The 20,815-nt window shown below is 40.4% G+C and overlaps 1 protein-coding gene across 1 annotated transcript; it reads left to right on the forward strand.

Moving 5' to 3' along the window:
• The first annotated feature begins 89 nt into the window (after positions 1-89).
• Positions 90-20,422, forward strand: LOC143300577 (uncharacterized). Its single transcript, XM_076614348.1, has 9 exons — positions 90-153; positions 1,961-2,437; positions 3,208-3,257; positions 4,559-4,644; positions 5,978-6,211; positions 9,556-9,744; positions 10,768-10,857; positions 13,956-14,085; positions 15,243-20,422. Exons 2-9 carry the CDS (start codon positions 2,274-2,276, stop codon positions 15,647-15,649), a joined length of 1,350 nt encoding a protein of 449 aa, XP_076470463.1. The 5' UTR covers positions 90-153; positions 1,961-2,273; the 3' UTR covers positions 15,650-20,422.
• Positions 20,423-20,815: the final 393 nt, after the last annotated feature.

A 20,815-nucleotide genomic window follows, 5' to 3' on the forward strand; every position in this document is an offset into this window, starting at 1 on the left:
TTATCAACTGAGCATATTTCTTGCATGAACTTTTTTGTAATCATCTTCTTCAATTTGTTCCCTCAGATTGTGGTGATATTGCTAACGTAAACAACATGGAGCCCGGCGCATTCTCTTTTCCACATTAAGATCGTGTAATTTGCATCTGTGTTGGTAAGTACACTCAGTGGAGGTGATTTTTTTAAAAAGGACTTATATTGATAAGTACACTCTGTAAGTCCGCTCTTATGATTAAGAATCAACAGAGTAACACAATATGTGTCTTAATAGGGAAAAAATATCGATTTGATTGCAATCGATTCTGAGAAGACATAATCAGATATCGATTTTTATATCAAGCGTCAAAATAATAAAGCGTACAAGATATCCAGTAGCATGAGTTTGCCCCAGTAGTAATTTGTTTGATTGGTTAGTTGTCGTTTATGAAAACAGCTTTATCACCAGAATTACGTATAGTTATTCATCATCACAGAATCACAGAAATGTTTGGCTGTAGGCTAAAAGCCTTTTGCCCTCATAATCAGTGTCCATTTATGTGCTTTTGGATCACTTGTGAACAGACCCTTGTTTAAATCTGGCATAGTGTATACTACATTTATCTACAGCTCAATAAAGATTTAACTCTGTGGAAAATACATGGTCTTTAAACTTTTTGTCAATGTGATTTTTGAAGGCGTTTACCGATGGTGCATTGATGGTGTCATATGAAAGGTTGTTCCACAGATTTATGATACGGTTAGTAAAGAACTTGCGGAACTGGTTAGTTACGAAGTTAGTTTTGTTTATTTTGAAGTTGTGTCCTCGAGTTTTATCGTAGTTAGCCATAGTAAACAAGGAAGAGGTGGTGCAAAGATCATAAATATTGTGCATGATCTTGTATACTTCAGTGTCTCTGAGATCACCTCTTAATCTTCTAAACTCATGTAGAAGAAAATAATGTGTCATTGTAAAGTGCAAAAGTTTATAGACATGTGGAACATGGATGATATCAACACACCTCAGAAGTTCCAGTGCCAAAGTTCTCATAGGGTCTGTCACCGATTAAGAAAGAAAAAAGAAGAAAAAAAAAAAAAAAAAGCATCACACATGGAAGAAATGGTTCTTCCAGATTTGACTTAGCCCATCTTCTTCTTCTTATTCAGCGTTCATGGGCTGCAACTCCCACGTTCACTCGTATATACACAAGTGGGTTTTTACGTGTATGACTGTTTTTACCCTGCCATGTAGGCAGCCATACTCCGCTTTCAGGGGTGGGCCCATCCATTCTACTTGGACGAGAACAGCTAAGCTAGACCCTTTCTATCTGTTCTGTTATGGCCTTAACTTAAGTATGGAAGCACAGCAATCCCATCCACTATCCAACAACATCATATCCTTTACTAGAACCATCCTTAGGCAAAGGATTTTTTTTCCCAGAACAATGAAAATGCCTTTCAGACCATGATGGATATACCTTTTTGTGGAGTGTTTAGACTGTAAAAGTAGGTATGGTTTAGTTGGTTAAGTTTTTAGTTTGTTTTTGATTTTTTAATGTACAAATTCATATCTTTTTCATATTGTTCACGGAGTGCAGTGATTTCTAAGCTTTGTTCCAGTACTGCTTGGAATCAGAAGGAATGGGCTTTGGAAAGCTTTTCCTCTTCCAGCAGCTCCATATACAGCAGCACTTTTATCACTAAGTTCCTGTTGATTTATGTCTCTGAAGGTATTATCTGGTTCTCATCAATAACCAAACAGTTAATTTTCTTTTTTAAATTGTAGGCTTCTCAGTTCTGGTATACCACTTTTGGTGTTATGTCAAACAAATCTCTGTGGCAGAAAAATCAACTAATGTACATGAGAGCATTTTTAGGCTTCTCAGGTAGGTATACTGCTTCCTTTAGAATTTGTTGTTTTGTCTTACAAATGTTATCAGTGGCAAGTTTATTAACTTATTTATATGTCTTTGCTGTTTGTGCAGGTCCTTTTCCTCAGCTGCTTTCAACATCTGAACAGTAACACAGGCAAGCAAGAAGAAAATACAAAACCATTATAAAGACCTTATCTGCATTGCCTTATATCAGCACAAGAGGTACATATCACTTGACACATCTTAAAGTTACTTGAAAACAAAACAAAGAAAAAGAGAAGAAAAACAACAGTAAGATAAAGAGGTACAAGGCACAGAGAGAAAGAAAAGGCAGATAAAGAAAGTAAGCCTACAATAGAGAGAAAAAAAATCAAACTGTTGACAGCAAACAGCAGCACAAAAGAGCACCCACACCGTGCACACCATGTCCCTCATGATACGGCCGGACAGCGGGACAAAGAGTCGTGCAGCCAGTCAGCGGGATGTCAATAAACACATCAATGAGCTTCAGCAAGAACTGAACAGAAGTCGAGCGGAGACTCAACGATCAAGGGACAAGCTCAACTGTCTCATCTCTCTCGTCAGAAGGTTTGTGGTCTTAAGACGCAAATGGGTGCAATAGCTGAATGGTGTGACTTTCAGTCCAATCCTGATGGGTTGGGAGTGGAAGTCAGTTGGGTTTGTTTTTTTTCCAGTCTTTCAGATCAGCATATGTACAGACCTGTACATATGCTACAGACCTCTGTGTGCGTGTGTGTGTGTGTGTGTGTGTGTGTGTGTGTGTACACAACAAATATAAATGTATGCATACACACACACACACACACACACACACACACACACATGCACACACACACACTGGCAAGAGCTGTGCAGACTGCAACAGCACTGGCAAGACTGAAGCCCATATGGAGAGACAAAAACATCAGTCTCAGAACAAAGCTAAAGCTCCTGCACTCACTGGTTCTCTCCATTTTCATGTATGCAGGTGAGTCCTGGACTCTTACAACAGAGCTTCAGAGAAGCCAAATAGTGGAAGTGAGATGCTTCAGAAGACTCCTTGGCATCTTCTACAAGGCCCACTTAACAAATGCAGAAGTCAGGAAATTATGTTGGTTGGTATGAATTGCGTACTAACTTTTGTTAGTAATCTATGTAACTGCTCTTTCTGTCATACTTAGATGAAAGTTATAAGAATAAATGAAATATTTGCTTACACTGTTTCATTCTTGATTTCTTTTCTTTTTTTCTTTCATCCGTTTTTCTTTTCTTTTTTTTTCTTCTCTTTTTTCCCCCAAATTAGCTGTTAAATGGAATGCGTTGTGTATTTTATTCTTCTTTGTTTTGCATTTTTATAGGTCTTGGAATGGGGATAGAAACGCTTCCATCCATCTTGCCAATATCATTGGTGAGTAGTCTGTGTGTCTTGTCAGTCCGTTTGTCTCAGTTTTTCTATTGCAGTGTGTGTGTGTGTGTGTGCGTGCGGGCACGTGTGCGTGCATGCGTGTGTGTGTGTGTGTTTGTGCGCGCGAGGGTGCATGTGTGTGTGTGTGTGTGTGTGTGTAAGAGTGTGTGTGTGTGTGTGTGTAAGAGTGTGTGTGTTTGTGTCTGAAATCTTCCTCTTCTTATTGTTCGCCTCTTCAGTGTCAGTCCATCCCGCCTGATGAATGATGTCATCGTCTATGGGCAAGCGCCATCCTTATTGTGGCTGTCTGACATTGTCATAGGCGACAATGCCTGGTGTTGTGGTTTGTTGGAGTGCGCTGTGCAGCCCAACACCTCCATCTTCAGCACTCAGGGGTTTCTGATAGGGTTACCTCGCCCTTAGCTCATGGCCCAAAGACCTGCTGTGAGGACAGGGGGGGCGATTGTTTCTCCGAGGATCTCTCCAAGGGGGAAGATTGTTTCTCCGGGGATCTCTCCAAGGGGGGAGAGGATCTCTCCAAGAGGGGAGATTGTTTCCTTGAGGATCTCTCCGAGGGGGGGGGGATTATTTCTCCAAGGATCTCTCCAGTGGGGGAGATTGTTTCTCTGAGGATCTCTCTGAGGAGGGGGGATTGTTTCCCCAAGGATCTCTCAAAGGGGGGGGGTTTGTTTTCCTGAGGGTCTCTCCAAGGGGGGAGATTGTTTCTCCAAGGATCTCTCTGAGGGGGGAGATTGTTTCTCCAAGGATCTCTCCGAGGGGGGAGATTGTTTCTCCAAGGATCTCTCCGAGGGGGGAGATTGTTTCTCCAAGGATCTCTCCGAGGGGGGAGATTGTTTCTCCAAGGATCTCTCTGAGGGGGGAGAGATTGTTTATCCAAGGATCTCTCTGAGTGGGGTGAGATTGTTTATCCGAGGATCCCACCTCAGGGCTGGATGTTATAGTGCGTCTCTTTATCACATGATGATACCACTGTGGGATACGTGGGGTACAGCGCCACCTGCTGCCCTGCCCTGTCATGATAGGAACATCGTCGGTTGGTCCGGGGCTACACAAATACTGTAGCTAACCTGGGACCTGCTGGGTCAGGGATGGTCACCCCACTATACTGAGTTTGGAGTAGTCTGTCCCCGGATCTGAAATGAAAATCTGAATCAGTGTGTGAATGTGTGTGTGTGTGTGTGTGTGTGTGTGTGTGTGCGTGACTGTGTCTGTGGGTGTGTGTGTGTGTCTGTGTGTGTGAAGCCAAGTGTTTTGTTCCGTGATAATGAAGTGTGTGTCTGTAGGTCTGGACATTCCCCCTTTTCTGCTGGACTCTGGTACTGCTGGTAGACCTGGAACCAGTATGCAGGCATCGGGAACCAGTGCCAAGGTAAGGTGATGAGTGAAATCCAGTATTATTTGTTTTCATAACTGTCTCTGTTTGCTTTGGTGTGTGTCTCTTTATCTGGATCTTCGTCTTTTTCTCTCATCTTCTGCCTGTCTGTCAGTCTCTGGTTCTCTCTCCCTGGTCAGTTAATCAGTGGATCAGTCAATAAATAACAATGAATAATAATAGTAATAATAATGATGATGATAATACTGTACATTTGTATCAGCAACCTTTCTCTCTTGGAGCACAGAGCGCTTTACATGAAAGAAAAAATTACAAACTACATAAACCACTCATGACCACTCTCTCTCTCTCTCTCTCTCTCTCATTCTCACTCTCTGTGTCTCTCACACTCTCTCGCTCACTCTCATCTAATGATATTATGATAAGGTCAGTTGCTAAGTTTATTGCAGAGGCACAAAAAAAAAATTAGACAAGGTTTTCTTAACAATAATCACAACAATGAATTCTAAGGTAGTTAACCATGGTCGATGCTGATGCTGAATTGTTCTCAAAGGAAAGTAACAGACTACAAGAAATAACGTGTGAATGGATGGTCAAATCTCAAAAGTATTTTATGTATGTTGTTATTGTTTCTTGTTTGATTGCTTGTTTGTTTGTTTCATTGACACACTTGTGTAAACAAAGTGAGTCTATGTTTTAACCCTGTGTTCGGTTGTGTGTGTGTGTGTGTGTGTGTGTGTGTGTCCATGGTAAACTTTAACATTGACATTTTCTCTGCAAATACTTTGTCAGTTGACACCAAATTAGGCATAAAAATAGGAAAAATTCAGTTCTTTCCAGTCATCTTGTTTAAAACAATATTGCACCTCTGGGATGGGCACAAAAAAATACAAAAAGAAGCCTAATTACATGCAAACTGCATTTATATTTATATTTTTTGTATTCTCTAAACTTGGCACTTTGATCTGATATTCTGACCCAACAACGAGAGCAGTCATTGTTATCATTTTTTGTTCAAACAGGAACTTCTTTTGCTAAGCATGGAAGTTTTATTTACTTTGCAAATGTTTTGGTGCAGATAGTAAAAATGGGAAATTACTCTGTAATTAATGCTAGGGGACTTAATTTGCTTTAAACTGATCTTTCTCATCTTAAACATTACATTTTGAAATTATACTCAATACATAAAAAGCTTGGGGTTTTTTTTGTTTTGTTTTTTTAAGTGTACCACAAGTGAGTCTGGAAGGCTTTGCCTCTCTTGTTTCTTTGCATATTATGTTGTAACAGTGCTGCAGTTCTTTATTCATCTTCAGTGAAGGCAAAATTTCAAGTCCAAGTTTCTAGCTTCTTTCTCTCTCTCCCAACCCAGTCAGCGGCAGTGGCCCACTGGGAGCGGCTGTCGGTGAAGCTGCTGAGGAGGGACTACGACCTGATGCAGATGGAGATCCAGGAGCAGCAGAGGCGCTACATGGAGAACCGCAGCCGCTTCATGGACGAGGTCCTGCACTTCCACCAGCAGGACATGGCCAGCGTTCCCAGGTCACGCCCCACCTCGGGCAAGCTCAGCTCTGTCGATCACCAGTTCTTGCAGATGCACAGCATGGTGTGTTGGTGGTGGTACACGTGCAAACGTTACCTTTTTTGACACGTGTTTTGGGTCGGGGTTTTTTTTTGTGGTTGTATTTTTGGAGGATTTTTTTTTTTTTTTTTTTTTTGATAGTTTGTGTTGTTTGGTTTTTCTCTCATCTTAGTTGTTTTCAGGTGTGTGCGTGTACGTGTGTGCGTGCGTGCATGTGTGTGTGTCTCTGTGTGGGTGGGTGAGTGTGTGTGGGGGTGGGGGGTTGCCTGCATGCGTGTGTGTGTGCACAAGCATGTGTGTGTGTGTGTGCACGCACTTGTGTGTGTATGTGTGTGTGTGTGTGTTCGTGCACACATATTTGTGCTACAAATTATGGAACAGATGCTTGAAGGTGCTTTTGCTTGACATAGTCTTTTGCTTCATGTCACATGTCACAGTACACACTGTTGACAGTGCCGACACTGTCACCACACACAGTGTCATCATAGTGTCACATCACTGTTCAGAGGTGGTGATAATATCATGTCAGTCTCACTGCGTTGACAGCTGCACGATGTCATGTCATTGTTATGAGACAGTGATGTCATGTCATGCTGACAGTGATGCATTATCACTGATCACAGTGATGGCAGTGTCATGTCACTGGAGTTGACTTTGATGTGTCATTGTAGACTGTTGTCAGTGGTATCAAGTCATTGTGGAACACTTAACACTGATGTCATCGTAGAGTGTTGACACTGACGTCATGTCATTTATGCAGTCCTGACACTGACATCATCATTGTAGTGTGTGAAAGGGAGCATGAAGTGAAATAGCATCAGGGGTCTGAAAACCTGGCACATGGGTAATAATTACTGAACCATGCATTAAATTGAATATATCTGTGCATTGAAGCAATTACATTGATTTAAACTATCATCTTGGCACAACATTGGGTGCCGCCATGTTTGGCTTGGCTCTCTAGAAAGGAAACAGAAGGAGCTCGCTCAGTTGTGATGTCACAACAACTTTGCTCAAAGCCAACCTCCAGGATTGCTCGGTTTAGAACAGCTGTGGGAAATGATGTATGTTCAGTGATTAAAACTGCAGGCCCATCACATTCATCTTTTTCAAAAGCTGCAACTGTCAAATCATTGTCTTTTGCAACATGTGCTTTCTTTGAGGCTTGACGGAGAAGGAAAACAGGCAGTTTCCACATCAGCACTAAAAACTTTTATCTGTCTGGGTTGTTGACATTTCAACAGCTTGTTTCAGCGTTTCAGCTTCTTCCGTAAATTTAAAAAAATAAATGGAACAAAACCCAGATCTGTTCCAACACAGTCCTTGCACAGTATTCTTTTCTTTTCTTTTGGAAAGTCCTTGCAAAGTTTTAATTTTTTTTTTTTATCAAATTCATTTAGATCTGCTTCAGAAGTCAGTCATAACCAAAAGTGAGTCTCCATATTTTTGACATCACAACATTTTGGAAAATGCTTGAAGCATTATCTTTAAATAAAGTTGAGGTTTTTTTTGTTTTTTTTTTTGTTTTGTTTTGTTTTTTGTTTTTGTTGTTGTTGTTTTTTATAAGATACACATTTGTTTCCCTTCAAAAGTTTTGGATGATCCATAAATACCTAAAATCAATCTGTGTAAACCATAAAGCCAAACAACTTCATGTCCCTTTCAACAGTGATGTCATGGCATCACGCAACGATATCAGTTACGCTGTTGTCGCATGCTGGCAGATTATACAGTAGTTTGCAAGAGATAGCTTCTTGGCTGCCAGTGCATGATTCTGCTGTTTGTGCTGAAGGCATGGGGCATCATTTGTTGGCTTGTTGCTGTATGTGCTTCACAGAGAAATGAGTGGAGGACAGAGATGGGCATTTTGATCACTAATGAAGGTCACCACTCCATGTTCCTCTTTGAGTCTTTGTTAATTTTTTTTTCCCCTTCTTTTTCTTTTTTTTAACTCACTCAGTACGGCCAGTCCTCTCTTCTCCTCTACACAGACCCCTCGGATGTCCAGTGGGTGTCTGAATGACCCAACCTTTAGCTTCCGTCGTCAGAATTGTCGTATTCTTTGTCAACATTCACCTCTTCAGTATAAGAGCGTTCCGCTTGCAATATTTTGATGATGGTAATTGGGATGAAACGCTGTTAACGTCGTCTCTTTCGCCGTTCGTATGGAGAGAGTTAACATTTGAATGTTCCTGAGCAGTGCATCGTTTTGAGCAATATTCATCATCATATACATCATACTATCATCCATCGTTCTTTTACATGTAGAATTGTGATTAGTTGCTGAATAGCATTTCAACAGTTCCAGAACAATCTTTTTTATGATAAAGGTCAGTAATCCATATTCGTCTTTGAATCTTTGTCACTTTTTTTTTTCAACATTTGATTTTTCCTTAGCAGTGCTTCATTTTAAGCAATATACAAACTGTCATACCATTATTCTATAACATATAGAGTTGTGATTATTTGCTGGACACCATTTTCAACAGTTCCAGAAAACAATCTTTTCTTTATGAATTGTTATGAAGAGTCAGTCAAAAAGGAAATTTACATGAAATCTGTTCAGAAATTCCTCATCCCATTCATTTGTATTGTGCTTTCCATTTCTATATCATGTAGAATTGTGAGTATTTGTTTGATAGCATTTCAACAGTTCCAGAAAACAATATTTTTTTTTAATGATTTTTTTTTGTTATGAAGAGTCAGTCAGAAAGGAAATTTGAATGAAATCCGTTTCAAACATTCCTCATCATCCCTTCGTTTGCTTTGTTTACAAACCAATATTTTGAACAAAACAAAACGATGGGCGCAATAGCCGAGTGGTTAAAGCGTTTGACTTTCAATCTGAGGGTCCCAGGTTCTTCTTCTTCTTCTTCTTTGTTCGTGGGCTGCAACTCCCACGTTCACTCGTATGTACGCGAGTGGGCTTTTACGTGTATGACCGTTTTTTTTACCCCGCCATGTAGGCAGCCATACTCCGCTTTCGGGGGTATAGGTCCCAGGTTCGAATCGCGGTAACGGCGCCTGGTGGGTAAAGGGTGAAGATTTTTCCGATCTCCCAGGTCAACATATGTGCAGACCTGCTAGTGCCTGAACCCCCTTCGTGCGTATACACAAGCAGAAGATCAAATACGCATGTTAAAGATCCTGTAATCCATGTCAGTGTTCGGTGGGTTATGGAAACAAGAACATACCCAGCATGCACACTCCCGAAAACGGAGTATGGCTGCCTACATGGCGGAGTAAAAACGGTCATACACACGTGGGAGTTGCAGCCCACGAACACAGAAGAAGAAGAAGAAGAAAACAAAACAGAACAAAAAAACAACAACACCTGGCCGATTATCATGGCTGTGGATGGGACACAGGTGAGAAACGATGGGAAGAACGAAATCCGGTCACGCCTCAACCGCCCCAAGTCGTCCATTGTGCGCACACGGCCCAAAGTGGAGCGCGACGTGGTGCAGCAAGCGGAGGTCAAACTCCGCGACCTGTTCGTGGATTCCACCAGTCCCCCCACCATGCCCTCTGCTGCCGTCCACCCTGCTGCTGAGGCTGTGAGCGTGTAGTGTGTGTGTTGTGTTTGTGTAGTGTGTTTATATAGTGTGTGTGTGTTGTGTTTGTGTAGTGTGTTTATGTACTGTGTGTGTGTGTGTGTTGTGTTTGTGTAGTGTGTTTATGTACTGTGTGTGTTGTGTTTGTGTAGTGTGTTTATGTAGTGTGTGTGTGTTGTGTTTGTGTAGTGTGTTTATGTAGTGTGTGTGTGTGTTGTGTTTGTGTAGTGTGTTTATGTAGTGTGTGTTGTGTTTGTGTAGTGTGTGTGTGTGTTGTGTTTGTGTTTGTGTTGTGCGTTTATGTAGTGTGTGTGTGTGTGTGTGTGTGTTTGTTGTGTATGTGTGTGTTTGTGTAGTGTGTGTGCATGTGTGTGTGTGAGTGTGTGTGTGTAGTGTGTGTGTGTGTGTTTGTTTGTAGTGTATTTGTGTGTGTGTGTGTGTGTTGTATGTTTGTGTGTGTGAGTGTGTGTGTGTGTGTGTGTGTGTTGTATGTTTGTGTAGTGTGTATATAGTGTTTTTTTGTAATGTTTGTGTGTAGTGTGTGTGTTTGTGTGTAGTGTGTGTTTGTGTATTATATGTGTGTGTGTGTGTTTGCGTGCAGTATCTGTGTGTGTGTGTGTGTGTTTGTGTTGGTGTGTGTTGTGTGTGTTGGTGTGTTTTAGTGTGTGTGTTTGTAGTATGTGTGTGTGTGTGTGTGTGTGTGTGTGTATATGGATGTGTGTGTTTGTAGAGAGAGAGAGAGAGATTGAAAGAATAGATTTTCAGTTGAAAAATATTGGGAGGAAAATAAGGATAATCCCATCCATCTTCAGATATTTTGAATGCTTTTTTTAAATTACACATACTTAACTGTGACCCAACTAGTGCAGACTCTGGCAGGGGTCTGACATTCCTGCCCTGTGCAAACTACTATCCGCCTATGCGGAGAAAACGAAATCAACTACGGCCGATAACCTTCCGGAAGTAGGAAATCAAGGATAATCCCATCCATCTTCAGATATTTTGAATGCTTTTTTTTTTTTCCAGTATTTGGCAGGCTCAAAGGAGGCAGAACCTTTGCGACAGAAATGTGTACGTCAGCATCAAGACTATGATGATTCCAGACGATACATGCAGGTACTGAGATATGACGTCTCTGTTTATCAGCTTTGTTGTTTTATGTTTACTGATGCATCACTCAGCTCTTTCAAGTCTGGCCTTAAAACCCACCTCTTCCCAAAATAGCCTCCCTTGCCTGCCCTTCCTTGTCTTTAGTTTCTACAGTTATTAGAGTTATGCATGCGTGTGAATGACTGGTGCGAAAGCGCTTTGATTTGTCTCTGCACAAGATCCAGCGCTATATAAATACCATTATTATTATTATTATTATTATTATTATTATGCATCAATCAGTGCCCTGAAAATGCACACAAAAAATATGTTGCGTGTGCAAATGCAAAGCAATCAAAGAATCAAAGCGATTATTAAAAAAACAACTAATAATCGACAAAATAAATATGTTCTGTTGAATGTTACATAAATTTTCCTCCCATTCTAACTTAGAATTGTGATAATGATGCCTTGTAAAAGAAAAGAATGCAAGTGTCAGAAGAGCAAGGTTGACAAGCTGACATACAGGGATACAGGCAATATCAGCCAAAAGAGGCTTTTTACATAAAGCAGTGCTTGAGTTTTGCTTTCAGTTCAGTACATGCACTTGACGGATGCATTGAATGGTTAGAGTGCTGGATTATCACCTGACTTTCGTGAGTTCAATAGCTGGTCTTGGGGCACTTAATGGATTAAGGGTGGAGATTTTTCTTCTTCTTCTTCTGTGTTCATGAGCTGCAACTCCCATGTTCACTCGTATGCACACGAGTAGGCTTTTATGTATATGACCGTTTTTACCCCGCAGTGTAGGCAGCCATACTCCGCTTTTGTGGGTGGTGGGTGGGGGGGTTTATGCCGGGTATATTTTTGCTTCCATAACCCACCGAATGCTGACATGGATTACAGGATCTTTAACATGCGTATTTGATCTTTTGCTCGCGTATACACACGAAGGAGGTTCAGGCACAAGCAGGTCTGCACATTATGTTGACCTGGGAGATCGTAAAAATCACCACCCTTTACCCACCAGGTGCCGTTGCCGTGATTTGAACCCGGGACCCTCAGATTGAAAGTCCAACGCTTTAACCACTCAGCTGTTGCACCCTTTGGAGATTTTTCCAATCTCCTCGGTCAATATTTGTGCAGACCTGCTAGTGACAGAACCCCCTTTTTGTGTGTACGCATGCAGAAGATGAAATAAGGATGATGGGGTATGGAAACAAGAACATACCCAGCATGCACATCCCTGAAAACAGAGTATGGCTGCCCACATGGCAGGGTTAAACAGATTAGGTAAAAAGGACATAGAAAAGCTTTTGTAGCATGAACAGAAACATGTTGTGTTTTTTTTACCTAGCTGTCCAAGTGATCACTGAATGAATGCAGCTTTACAGGAGGGAAGAATATGCTATTCCAAACTCTGACAGCTGCAAAGCAAATCAGCATGCTGCATGGGATCTTCTTAGAATCTAGGACATTAGAATCATTCATACAAATAGAGGCTAGCAAATACTGAGGTTGAATAGAAAGTATGGTAATCCTGAATCAGTATTTTTCTGTGGTTTGGGGGGGGGGTTGTTTCGCTTCTGATTTTATTATCTTCTAATTGTTTAGACCTAAATGCAGTCAGTATGCCCATCAGAACACACACACACACACACACACACACACACACACACACACACACACACACACACACACACACACACACAGTGAAGTTATTTTCATTTTGTAGATGTCCATCAGAACACACACACACACACACACACACACACACACACACACACACATTAAATTAATTTTCATCATGTATTAAGCTATCGATCTTGCTGTACAGGGCCAGTTGTTGAAGGCAGACGAGATGTCATGCACTAACTCACTTGGGACGACAAGTTTTCTCTCTTGCTTTTCCCCACAGACAGCCCATTTGTAAGGGTTTGCAAAAAAAATTACAAAAAATAGAAAATACAGAGTAAGAAAATGAAACTTTCAGACCTGGTTTATTACGTGTTGAGCTATTACATAAAAGAGAAAAAAAAATCAAATTTCTCATATTAATTTTACAGTTTTGCAGAAAATAATGCCAATCATCCTGAATCACCATACCCATGCTCGCTTTCTGCATTAAATTCACTTTCTTCTTCGTCATCATCCACCTCTTCAATGTCCGACCCTTCAGTTTGTAGCATTTCAAGTCGGCAACACTAAAACCTTGCCTTTGCTGCCTTGTTTGCTCCAAAACATTTTGAGAAGAGCCCGCTTTGCTAACAGGCTGGCACGTGAGCAGATGACCGGTCAGTGACTTTGACAGCGTATGTGCGAGACGGGCCACACATGGCAGGCTGGCCAATCATACCATTCGCTTGTGGAGTGACCCAGAATAGCACACTCTGCTTGGCTAATCACAAAATCATGTGTACAGCGAGTGATGGATTTTTTTTTTTTGAAAATGCTATTCCATTCCATCGTCTGAAACCGAATACATTTTATGTAGGAATGCTCACGTATTCCTTCATCCGGAGAGAGTTAACCTATCGATCTTGCCATGTATTAACATATTGATCTTGTTACAGGGCCAGTTGTTCAAGGCGGACGAGGTGCCATGTATTAACCTGTCGATCTTGCTGTACAGGGCCAGTTGTTCAAGGCGGACGAGGTGCCATGTATTAACCTGTCGATCTTGCTACAGGGCCAGTTGTTCAAGGCGGACGAGGTGCCATGTATTAACCTGTCCATCTTGTTACAGGGCCAGTGTTAACCTGTCCATCTTGCTACAGGGCCAGTTGTTCAAGGTGGACGAGGTGCCATGTATTAACCTGTCGATCTTGCTGTACAGGGCCAGTTGTTCAAGGCGGACGAGGTGCCATGTATTAACCTGTCGATCTTGCTACAGGGCCAGTTGTTCAAGGTGGACGAGGTGCCATGTATTAACCTGTCGATCTTGCTACAGGGCCAGTTGTTCAAGGTGGACGAGGTGCCATGTATTAACCTGTCGATCTTGCTGTACAGGGCCAGTTGTTCAAGGTGGACGAGGTGCCATGTATTAACCTGTCGATCTTGCTGTACAGGGCCAGTTGTTCAAGGTGGACGAGGTGCCATGTGTTAACCTGTCGATCTTGCTACAGGGCCAGTTGTTCAGGGTGGACGAGGTGCTGGGCAAAAAGCCGCGACCCATGAGTGCGGCAGTGCTGCGGGAGAAAGATCGCATGCGGGCCCGCCCCAAGAGTGCTGTGACCATCACCATGGAAGGACCAGGTAGAGTTCATGGCTGATGGGGTGGTGGTTGGGGGGCGGGAAGGGGGGGGGGGCATAGGGAGGGTGACTATCACAGGTAGAGTTCATGGCAGAATGGGTGGTGGTGATGGTGAAGGTGGGTGTGAGGATGATGGGGTGGTGGTGGTGGTGATGGTGGAGGTGGGTGTGAGGGGGAGAATGGTGAAGGAGAGGTCAGAGGGGCTGGTTGAGGGGCTGGGAGGAAGTCGAGAAAGAGAAACACAAGGCATGCGTTGGGTTATCCAATGCACAGAGAGAGAGAGAGAGAGTTTTATGCACAATTCTGTAAATGTCAGCATAAAAAAGAAGATTAATCTTACCACACCCCTGACCATTGCAGTTGGCCAAAGTACAAGATGTTGTTTCCAGTCTTTGTGTTTTGATCTGAACTGAGTTTGAATCCCTTTCCTACTTTCTGCAATAATCATAATGAGAAGATAAGATGGAAAATGATGATAAACAGTGTAAATGACTTCAAGTACAAGCTGATTCTTCATCTTCTTATGCATTCTGGGGCTGCGATTCTCATGATCACTTGTATATACAAGTGGGCTATTATATGTATGACCGTTTTTTCCCCCCACCATAAACTATGTTTTCAGTGGTGTGCATGCTGGATATGGCCTTGTTTCCATAACCCATCAAGTGCTGACATGGATTACAGGATCTTTGATATGCGTATTTGATCTTCTGCATTACACATGAAGGGGGTTGAGCAGGTCTGCACCTCTGTTTTCCTTGGAGATCAGAAAAATCTGCACCCTTAACTCACCAGGTGCACTGAAACCAAGGATGGAACTCAGGAAACTCGGGTGAAAATCCAGCACTCTTACCATTTTGCCACCGCACCCATCAAATACAAGCTGATCTTCACTACCGTTGCTTCAGCTGATGAATTTGTGTCATCTTACTGTTCCTTCACATTGTCCGACAACTATCACTTTCTTTTACAAGCCAAGGCCATGCCAAAAAACACCTTTTCTTTACAAAAAAGCAAAACAAATTAAAAAAAAAAACACACAATATTTTTGTTTGACACAAGATAGTGTGGATATGTGTATTGTTTTTCTCCTTTTAGTTTCACACAAGATGGTGTGGTCATGTATATCATTTTTCTCCTTTTTTCCCCCATGTTACAGACGGCAGATCGGGAGAGCGGCCCCTGAAGTACGAAACGACCCGCCCAGTGTCCGGAAAGAGAGGATCATCAGCCAGGACCAGACAGACCTCCGCCTCCTCCACAGATGCCATGCCACAATTCAACTCCAACCTCAACGCCAACTGTGCTGATGACTCCACACACCACCACCAAAACGACGCCTCCTTCGCAGACCAAACGTTTGATGACCTGGAAGATGGTGAGGCGGAGGCAGAGCTGAGCCAGCCCCCGATCTCTGTGCGGGTGAAGAACGCAGTCGCTCGTCCGGGCAGCATCGACCAGTTCAGTCAGGACCTTCAGGCCATGGAACAGATGGAGGCTGTCTTCAAGATGAACACCCTGGCCCTGCAGAAAAAGCTGGGACTGCCAGACAGTGGCATGGTGTAGATGATAGTTAGGATGACATGGATGCTTATATGTACAGCGTTGATCCTCGGTCAAAGACCAAGCTCTAAGCGCTTTACAATATATATATATATATATATATATATATATATATATATACATATATATATCTATATCAAACAAGCTGTTTCTGCTTGAGATAAGAAGTGATATATGTGAAGCATGCTTTTACCGCGCACAGTGTTGAAGCAACAGGAGAAACAGAACAAGGCTTCTACGCCAGATGTCATGTCTGCATTTAGCAGAAGCAGTGAGGTGTACAAAATGTGCTGGATAACTATCTGTGTATTGGATCGAGTGGGTGAAGGTGTGTACAGTATTTTGTCATGTACTCATGTACTGTTGCAAGGATGTACCAGTGATTAGGACTTGTAACCTCATCATGAATCGTTACACATCACTCAGACAAGGACAGTAGTATCAGTATCAGTAACTCAAGGAGGTGTCACTGTGTTTGGACAAATCCACATATATACGCTACACCACATCTGCTTAGCAGATGCCTGACCAGCAGCATAACCCAACGTGCTTAATCAGGCCTTAAGGGAAAAAAAAAGAATATATATATATATATATATCTAAGAAAAAATCAATAAATGAATAGAAATATTAATTAAATAGATATATAAATAAATCAATGAATCGATTTTTTTTTTAAAGCAGTAATAAGAGTCTCTGAATGGTATGCTGTTATGCAGAGTAGATTGAAATATGACACCTCCCTGGAATTTCAACAAAGAAAGAAAATGTGTTTGTTTGTTTTTTGCCTTGGGTTTTTGCATGTATATGTTTGTGATACAAGAGAAAGAATAACATCTGCAGAACTTGTAAACATTCCGTAACTCTCAAAGAAGAAATAATAACATGGTTTTCTTTGCCTTTTTTTTTTTTTTTTCTTTCCGAGCAGACTCTTAAGAAGCACAATTTCTGCTTATTGCCAAAATATACACCTGATTCAAAACTGAAGAGGATAATATCACTGTCCTTATCAGCCTGTTAAAATATATACATTTCAGATGTGGTTTAAAGGAGACACACAAGTTGATTTTTGTCTGTTAGTGGGAGATGAGGGATGAATTGTAAACCATTTCTGAGTCACAGGGTGTTTTTATTTCTCCAAAATCTTAGTTTTGTTTTGCGTTAGAAAGTTGTACTGTACATATGTGAGAAGAACAGAGAAAATACTGCGTTACTCAGAAGCTTTGGACAGGAAGCTACCTGTTCTTTCTTCTTCTTCTTCTGCGTTCACTCGTATGCACACGAGTGGGCTTTTACGTGTATGACCGTTTTTACCCCGCCATGTAGGCAGCCATACTCCGTTTTCGGGGGTGTGCATGCTGGGTATGTTCTTGTTTCCATAACCCACCGAACGCTGACATGGATTACAGGATCTTTAACGTGCGTATTTGATCTTCTGCTTGCATATACACACGAAGGGGGTTCAGGCACTAGCAGGTCTGCACATATGTTGACCTGGGAGATCGTAAAAATCTCCACCCTTTACCCAGCAGGCGCCATCACCGTGATTTGAACCCGGGACCCTCAGATTGACAGTCCAACGCTTTAACCACTCGGCTATTGCGCCTGTCTACCTGTTCTTTAATTACAGTTCTTAGTGTCATGCTTTATTATTGCTATTTTGAAAAATAACATTATTAATTGTAAGATGTTGTGGTGGATTAATATTCTCAGATATAACATAACCATCTTTTTTGCTGTTTAATTATCTTTCTTGATATTTTTTATCAATTTTTTTTCTCATCTTTTTGCTGTTTAATTATCTTTCTTGATATTTTTTTTTATCAATTTTTTTTTCTCTGATTCTTTTTTCAATAATTTGTGCTATTTAGCACAGTACAATGACATGGAATCAGCTAAGAAAAGACTCAAAGGAACACTGTCTCGAAAATGCTGATGTAATGGTACACTACATGGTGACCCTATCTTTAGCACTGTTCAGTTTTTACATAAAGACACTCTGCTCTTTTTGTGTGCGCTTCTACAAAACACACACACACACACACACAACAAACAAATAAAAGCAAATATCTTTAAAAGAAATTGAACCTCCATTTTCCTTACTGGGTGCTTCCACAACAGATGAACAAGTTGTTTTTACTTTTTTACTTTGTTTGCTGCTCATAGATTTTTTTGTTATTTTATCAAACTAAATTCTTCATATGTGCATGATGTAAATGTGTGTGATTGTTATTCATTTCCTATAAACCATTCTGAATATGTACTCACATGCAAACATATTGTTCATAAAAATGTGAATGAGCAACAAAATATTTTGATGTGTGCAATTTATTAACTGATGTGAATCAGTTGATGATATGCATTATGCCAATGTATACCTAGTTATCAATGAAAAGTTATCAGTAAAATTAAAATTAATTAGTGCTTACTCAATGTTCTGTTTTTGTGATTCAAACTAGTTCAATCCCATATTATAACAATAATAATGTACATTTGTATAGAGCCCTTTCTAAGACCTTTACATGAAAGAAAAAGTTACAAATTACATATGCCACTCATGATCACTCTCCCTCTTCCCCACTCTCTCCCCTGTCTCCTCTTACATGCAAAGTGAGTTGGAAGCAATGGGACCTGATTGGAAAGGTAAGGAACCAAGAGTGCTTACAGATAGGGCCTGAAAAGATGAGGTTTTAGTGATGTGAAGAGCAAAAGGCAGAAACAGTCCGAGTTTTGAGAGCCAGACAGGCAACGTTGTTTTGAAGTTTTTGAATTTGCTGAAGATTACGAGGAGAATTATAGTAGTCAGTTTGTAAAAGCACAAAAGCAGAAATGAGTTTTTGAAGTTTTATCAGAAAGGAAATGAGTTTATCCATTGAAGTATTGACTGTTCATATCAGATTGACCATCCAGGTGTGCATACAGAGTCAAGAATGACACCAAGTTTCCTTGCTGATTAAAAATTTCAAACTGTGGCATCACCAAATATATAGTATAAATATTGCACTTGTGCTACATTTCTGTAATTAAAAAAAAAAGAAAAGAGTTGGAATGCACTTTGTTTAGAAAAAAAAACCCTGAAAAAATACTGTTTTTTTTCTGTTACAATTGTTACCTTGCAACCCCTTTTTTCTTGCCTTTTTTTTTTCGCAAATGATTTTTTTGTTTTGTTTTTTGCTCGGACCAGAAAAATAAAAGATGAGTCTTGGGTTCTCACTCACAGTGAGCCAGTATATATGTTCATTAGAGTTGATGTTAAAATAATGGTGCTGCTTTGCTTTTTTTTTATTCACACTAGTGATGCTCACTGCACAGAATATAATTGCACAGCTTTCTATAAAAGTAAGTATAAATTTAGATTCGTTGATCATCAGAATAAACCAGTTTCCTATAAAACCTGGAACACATTTGTTTTAACTTGCATGATAACCAAATTCGTGGTATTTTTAAATTCATCAGCATCATTTGTTTTGACTAAAGCTTTGTTCTGTTGTCTGGGTCAGTTTCCATCAAGAACTGATTATGAAGCTTTTGTTGAGACGCTTATGTCAGTTTTCAAAAATTTAATCAAATAATCTGTTAGAAATGCACAAACAAAAATTTTTCTTCTTCTCCACAAATAAGGCACAACAAATAAATTGATTTTGTAGTTTGTGACGGTTATTTTACACAGAAAATCTGTACAGAAATGTATATGATATTTGAAAAAGAATGTGATGTTTTGCTAAAACCCATGCTGCGGTTTTTAAATTATTTGCTTTTCCATGCATTTGATGAAGCTTTTACAGTTAATTTGAAATGTGTTTTGGACAAATACTAACTGAAGAAGTAATTCCCATTCAGTCTTACACACACACACACACATATATATATATATATATTTTTTTTTAACCTTTTTCATTTCTGTAAAAACAATATCGTATTGTATTGTATTTATTGTTTTGTATTTATTGTATTGTACTACTCTTTGTCACAACAGATTTCTCCATGTGAAAATTGGGCTGCTCTCCCCTGGGACAGAAAACACTACAGTGCATTCCACCCTTCTTATTTCTTTAAATTGTATTTGTTTTCCAATCAAAGTGTTTTTTCTTCAGAATTTTGCCACGGACAACCCCTTTGCCGCTGTGGGTTCTTTTACATGCACTATGTGCAGGCTACATATGGGACCATGGATTATCATCTCATCCTAATTACTAGTGTCCATACCACTGTTCATGGAGGGAGAGAAAATACTGGCGAGTGTGATTCAGTCCAATGCACTCAGATTCTCTTGTTTCCTGAAGGGATGCAATGTATTACCACTGGGCCAACATGTCACAACATGAAGGGAAACTGAATAACTTGGGGCAGTTGTTTTCCCCCCTGCCCGTTACCCGAGGGAAAAAGCCCACACAGTCTCATTACAACAAAGCGAGGCAAAGAATGAAATATTAATGAACTGTGCAAGGCATATTGCATTTTCACTTTTGTGCGTAACTCAGTAACTGGTTCACAATGCAAGGAACAAGCCTATGTACAGAAAGTGAATGAAGAAATGATTTGCTTTGTTACCATTTCAACACAACCTTCAGAATACCTTCTATTTTAAATGCACATTATCTTGTGGTTGTAAATATTCTGCATTTGCTAGCAATGCTTTCTCCTTGAAGGTCATTGTACCCAGTTTTTGTAGTTTGAAATAAAAAGATAGGAATGTACATGATTTTATGTTTATTTTCTACATTATTAACTAATGTGTATGAAATATAAATACTACCAGTTGTCACATCTGGTCTAGTGTTTTATTGAATGCATGCATTATTATATCCCGTATGCATTTAATCTGGTATGTGTTCATATGTGATGTCATTTTCCTGTGGCTGGATCTCATTTGTGCCTGTGTGTGTGTGTGTGTGTGTGTGCAGGCTCTGAGACAGAAACAAATAATCTCTTCTGACCAAAAGATATTGCAAGCCGTTATGGCACTCGACTAACTCCTAATGAACCCTATGCAACAGACTCTACCCAAATAGTTCATGTGACAAAATGTGTTATTTTCTTGTCACTAATTCAAAAAACAGTAAAGATTGATTCTTGCAAGACAGACAGCAGCTAAAATATTAAGCTACTGTCTCTAATTTCAAGTTTTGTCCCCCCTTTTTTTTTCATCACCAATTACCTTCATCCATG

This window comes from Babylonia areolata, chromosome 26, assembly GCF_041734735.1.
Source record: "Babylonia areolata isolate BAREFJ2019XMU chromosome 26, ASM4173473v1, whole genome shotgun sequence".
Lineage (NCBI taxonomy): Eukaryota > Metazoa > Mollusca > Gastropoda > Neogastropoda > Buccinidae > Babylonia > Babylonia areolata.

Coding starts and splice junctions, on each gene's coding strand:
- LOC143300577 (XM_076614348.1), top strand. CDS start 2,274: ATGTCCCTCATGATACGGCCGGACAGCGGGACAAAGAGTCGTGCAGCC. Junction 2,438..3,207: donor CTCATCTCTCTCGTCAGAAG/GTTTGTGGTCTT, acceptor GCATTTTTATAG/GTCTTGGAATGGGGATAGAA. Junction 10,858..13,955: donor ATTCCAGACGATACATGCAG/GTACTGAGATAT, acceptor ATCTTGCTACAG/GGCCAGTTGTTCAGGGTGGA.